The following is a 6,000-nucleotide window of genomic DNA, read 5'->3' as shown; positions in this document are numbered from 1 at the left end:
CACACAGTGGACATTGGTTGTCTCTCTAATTATTTCAGTAACTATATGATCATGTTTGCCTCTTAGTCCTCAGAGCTTCATACTGACTATCTTGTCCTTTGAAAAAGACAATTCCTGACCTGTAATTTAGAGCCAGAAGCCATCATGACAGACAGTTAAAAGCATGAATCAAATACACGGCTTCTAAAGTAAAACGGCCTGAGTTTGCATGCTTACTCTGTTCCTAGCAGCTATTTGGTTACCAGCACATCTGTCAATCTTTTGGAATAAGTAATGGCATTGATCTTATAGGGTCACTGTAAGGATTGAGCACAAAGTAAGTATTCATCTAATGTGAGCTGCTAGTCTGATATGAAAGTACTTATCTACTTATCTACTCATCAAGTTACACATCTCCCACCAATTGAATAAAGCCTGTTTTCATAGATGAAAATCCCAGTGCATGCAGATGGAGAAAAACCATACCCACCCCCAACTGCTTGTTACTTCTCTCAACAACTAAAAGACTGGGTGAGGCATACAACAGTTATGACCAAGACAGTCATTCCCATATATATGCTTTATGTGCAGAAGATTGTATTAATCTTTGCACATTTAAACATTTAAATTTTAGATATTTAAGTTTATACAAGAATCACTACAGCAGAACTAGTAATAATTTATAGCGTTCACTTTAAAAGTCTGACATATGACAACTCAATAACAGGTACAAATAATCTATTTTTATTCATTTGGTAACTATGCACCAAATGTTATGTCTGAATTTGCAAGCTTAAGAATTCAAGTACTTTCACATATGTTCTATGGACAGACCCCTCAAAAATTGCCTAGAGCTATATGTTAACTGCGAATGTGTTTTTTCTTAAACAAATACATCTTATACACAGGGAATTTTAAAGTAGTGCTATCTAAAACATGCTTTCTGCAATGATGGAAATGTTTTATATCCACGTGTCCAAAATGTTAACTACTGGCTGGCCTCATGTGACTACTGAGCAAATTCAAATGTAGCTAGTGCAAACCAAGAAACTGCATTTTAAATTAAATCTAACTATAATTTAACAGCCAATTGGATGGCACCATTCTACATTTCACTGTAGGGCATATGGCTGTTGAAACATAACATTTTTGCCTTGAATGGAAAAATTAACTATTACACTACAAGGTTAATATCAGTTTCCTATTCAAAACAGATCTGTCTTTTAATGTTACAATGTTAGTGATATTTCCTGTCTAATAGCAAAATTACTTCAGTGTTTAACATAACTGTAGTGTTTCACCTACCTCTTCCTGCTATCCTTGAATTGTTGCTGAATTCTAACTGTTTAAGCCACTGAGGCACAAGAAAACATATAAACAGAATCTACAGAAATAACTATCAGGTATAAAGATACATATTACTCAGAAACCTTAAAACTTTCTCTATGGTATTTTGTTCTTCTTCTTCGTTTCCATGCTGCTCTTATGAAAACTCAGGGCCTGGGCACTATTCCTGAGCTTTGTGCTCAGGACTAGTGGAGCCATAGCTCCACTTCCAGCTTTTTGGTGGTTAATTGGAGATAAGTGTCTTATGGACTTTCCTGCCCAGGCTGACTTCAAATCATGATTCTCATATCTCAGCAACTTTTAAGGTATCTGTTTAACCCTTGGAAAGCCAGTCCAATTAGGAATTTACCTCGTCTTTGATTATGCTTATATTATTTATTGGTATTATACAGTAGTAATGTAGATAATGATGATTCACATGGGAGGCCTACTCATTTTACAGGTGGACTTGTAATGTGTTAGTTTAAACAATCTTTGACGGACAAACAAGTCTGTGGACCCAAGGAGCTTATAAAATACTTTCCCTGTTGAACCTAGGTTCTTGTACATGGTAGGCAAATGTTCTAGCTCTGCACCCCATCTAAACACACCAGAATAGAATACTGACAATTCTCATATACGAAACATAATACTTGCCAGGCCATAAAGTTTAATAAGGCATCTTACAAGGAGGTGTGAAAAACCAACTTTATTCTTGCATAAATATGACACTTTATTGTTTTCAAAGTATTCCTTTAAAAATAAGTTAGAGTATGTCCACATTATTCTTTTATTAACATATAAGTATTGATCAAAGCATAATACCACTGATTCACATTATGTAAAAGTATTAGTCACTTAACATATTCTTGAAGAAAAGTGCTTGCAATATTTTATGAGAATACTTTACATTTTTACTTAATTCAATGGACACTTTCCTATTTTTCTTTAAAATCTACAAATGTCTTAATTGTTACCATTACAAAAATTAAAACAAAAAACAAAGCCAACCCCACAATAAAACCCTACAAAAGCACACTGATTTTTAATGACAGGATATATGTGCAATCACTGTGTAAAGCTCTTTTTAATGAACACTTTTGGAAAACTTGCATTGAGTTCGAGCACAGACCTGTTATCAATTTGTGAACAGAAGGACACGTCAAGCAAGCAGAGATCTTTACAAGACTCCAGCAGTTTTCTTAAAGATGCTGGACTTACCATTCTTGTACCTGTTAAACAAAACAAACACAATTTTAAATACAGAGTTTATCAAATTCATGATCTTAGGCTAACTTCAGGCAAAAATTCCAGATCTTGCTCAAAAAATAATAAAAAGGGAGAGAGGTTGGGGCTGTGGCTCAAGTAGTCAAGGAGCAAGCACAAGGTCCTAGTTAGTTTGCTAGATTACTGCTCCCCATCCCACTAAAGAAAAGGTATTTGTGACTATACCATGGCAAAGGGTAAGGTAGGTGCAGGAGCAAGCACATAGAGCAGTGAAAGGAAGACCTTCTGAGGTCTGCAGTTTCTACTCTTGACATCTGAGAAACATAACTGTCTTCATAACAGTTTTATGTTCTTTGTACTATCTTTTTGTTGTAGTTGTTGTTGGTCATAGGGGCTTGAACTCAGGGACTGGGTGCTGTCCCTGAGCACTTTTGCTCAAGTCTAGCACTCTATCACGTTGAACCACAGTTCCACTTCCAGTTTTCTGGTGGTTAGCTGGCAATATAAGAGTCTTACAAACTTTTCTGCCCAGGTTGGCTTTGAACGACTATCCTCAGATGTCAGCCTCCTGAGTAAGTAGGATTACAGATGTGAGACACCAGCACCTGGCCTATACTAAATTATCTTCAGTTATCTAAGTTATAAAATGAGATCAGAGAGCCTCAATTTACAAACTTAGCCATTTTTTAACTGAAGGTTGTAACTGTTTTCTATTTTTTTTCTTATTTATTGTCAAAGTGATATACAGAGAGGTTACAGTTTCATATGTTAGGCCTTGGGGGTACAGTTCTTGTACTGTTTGTTCCCCCCTCCCTCATTCCTTCCTCCCCCTCCCTCTTTTCCTCTCCCCCCATGAGTTGTTCAGTTGGTTTACACCAAATGGTTTTGCAAATATTGCTTTTGGACTTGTTTGTCTTTTTATCCTTTGTCTCTCAATTTTGATATTCCCTTTCACTTTCCTAGTTCTAATACCAATATATACAGTTTCCAATGTACTCAGATAAGATACAGTGATAGTGTGGGTACAGCCACAGGAAGGGGATACAAGAGGATCATCAACAATGGAAGCTATGGTTTCACATGGCATGTTGAAAGTAATTACAACAGTGATATAACAGTCGTTTCCATAACATGGAGTTCATTTCACTTAGCATCATCTTATGCATTCATAAGGGCATAGAATACCTAAGTTTCCTGATAAGCTATGAGTCCCTTAAAGCCCGAGACAATGGCCATGGAGGGAATTGGATTGAAAGTGTAACTTAGGAGTCCCCTGTCCTGTGCTTTGGAGATACTGTACATTTCCGTCTTGTTACCACTATGAAACACATATTCAGACAACTTGCTCCTTCAGGGCAAAAGGCCAGATCTACCTTGTTCATTGGTATTTCTAATGCTTAGAACAATGCTCAACACAGTCCCTGCTCAATAAATGTGCACCAAATGAAAGAAGGAAGAGAGGGTGGCTAGACCTTCATTAAAAGAATTATCACAGCAAATTTATGCAGCTTGGATCTTTCTTTTCCAACACCCTGGTTCTTGTTTCCAGGTTAACATGCAAAAACCCAGCACTAAATGCATCACTTACTCCTGATTAAAGTATTATAATAGCTATCCATGGTTTAATTTTGTGCAGATTCTTTATCTCGGTTTCAAAACTGTCTTGTGAATGCTGTAATTTTACTGAGTGAAATTCATCCACCTACTCTCTGAAGATACTGTGCATTTCCCACATCTATATTTTTGTTTCACGGTATTCCTAAAATGCCCTCTTTTTCCATTTTGTATTCAATTCTCAATGATATCTTCTAAACACGTTTTCTTTGTATCTGTGATCATAAATGCTACTTTTCTTCTTTTTCTTTTCTGGGCCCCATCAAACTGGACTTGCCTCTGGCTTGCATATAGTTATGTACATACTCTTTTTCTCCTTGCTAGGTTATGCAGTCTTTGAGAGTAGGAATGTGCTGTCTTTTACTTGGCTTTGTATTGATAAGTAGTTTTGTCAGTGTGAAGCATTTATGCCACTAGACACTCATAATCTACCAATGACAAAAGAATCACTACTGAGCTTAATGAAAAATTAATTCTCTCTCTGTTATTTTAAAAGGAAGATTCTAATTGTATGAAACTAGGAAAATTGAGGGAAGGCAATGGTTGGAAGGAATGGTGTAAAATAAAGAAAGAGGTGATATTGATCAAGATGAATTTTACTTATAAACATATTCATTGAATGGCAACTCATTAGTACAACTATTTAAAGTTTATCAAAATATAGTTTAAAAATGAAAAAAGAAGATTCTGACAGGAATGAAGGAAACCAAACAATCACAAAAACAAAGAAAATATAGCATAGTGGATAGGAGACTAGACTGAGGTTCACCTCTAGACTACAGCCTGACTAGCTGTAACCAAGTCAGCAAATCTGAGCCCGTTCCCTCATCTGTGGTAATAATTGGGTGTGAGAATTAAATCAGTTAATGTGTGCTCAGAGTATATAGCATACTACTATGTTTTCGTTATTGTTATTAACTACTGATTGTCAATGCTCACTGTGCTCTTATATTTGATATAAAACATTTGTATATATTTGCATGGTGGTTGACTTCTATCAGCAATTATTTATGACATAATAGAGAATGACACTGCCTTGGTATTATGTTCATAAAGGTTGCCAATGTTTATAAAAAGAGTCATCATTCTTATTTTTCTTGAAGTTTCTATAAAGCTACTCTTAAATTTAATAGGACAAAGTTGGGCGGCCTGACAGTGTGCCACAGTGCTTCTCACTGCTGAGTAATGCTTAGAATCCATGTTTCTGACTCCTTCATGGTTCCGTAGCATCTCTTCCTGACACTGGCTACTGTTTATATCTAATGTATGACTCTTTTTTTTTTTAATTGGGAAAGAATAATGGACTAGACTTTAACAAAGAACAGCACTATCCTCTGTACTTCTGAAGCTCACATCCATTTTAAAAGGTCTTGGTCACCTTCCTTGTTCATGACTTTCCTAACTTTTCTTTAAACTTTTCAAAAGTATATCTCTCCTAAAAAGTTTAGGATAACTCAAGAAAGAAGATGGCTAAGAAAAAAGAGAAATAATCAAAGTAAGTATCAAGTACCGATGGTGGGGCCAAAATCATAGACTTGAGCTCTTGTTCTGCCCATTATAATGGCAGGGAGCCAGTGCTCTCACCTACGAAAAGGCATTGAGACCACTCCTTGAGCTACTGGAGATCAAGTAAAAGGCACACTGGTATGCAGTCCAAAGTGTACATATGATAGGGAAGAATTTATGCTTGAAAGTGACTTAAATAAGGCAACTACATACACACCCTCTACATGGAAACCCGAATGTGGATAGATTTTAACTAAAACCTAACCCAGGTATTGAAAATCTTCAAGTTTTCCTTTGAGTGGATGTTTAGGATATAAAAGTACTCTACGGACTAATGTACTGGTGCTA

At 36.1% G+C, this 6,000-nt stretch overlaps 1 protein-coding gene across 4 annotated transcripts in view; it reads right to left on the bottom strand.

The window, feature by feature from the left end:
* Positions 1–1,999: 1,999 nt before the first annotated feature.
* Fbxl4 (F-box and leucine rich repeat protein 4) overlaps positions 2,000–6,000 on the bottom strand; it is a 63,588-nt gene continuing 59,587 nt past the window's right edge. For all 4 annotated transcript variants that reach the window (XM_048353794.1, XM_048353793.1, XM_048353792.1 and 1 more), the window contains one exon: positions 2,000–2,537. In XM_048353794.1, coding sequence (XP_048209751.1) covers positions 2,374–2,537 — 164 coding nt within the window. In that variant the 3' untranslated portion in view covers positions 2,000–2,373. The remainder of the gene's footprint in view (positions 2,538–6,000) is intronic.

Source organism: Perognathus longimembris, chromosome 9 (assembly GCF_023159225.1).
Source record: "Perognathus longimembris pacificus isolate PPM17 chromosome 9, ASM2315922v1, whole genome shotgun sequence".
In the NCBI taxonomy this organism is placed as follows: Eukaryota; Metazoa; Chordata; class Mammalia; order Rodentia; family Heteromyidae; genus Perognathus; species Perognathus longimembris.
The sequence above is the reverse complement of the archived record's forward strand: the minus strand, read 5'-3'. Positions and strand labels throughout refer to the sequence as shown.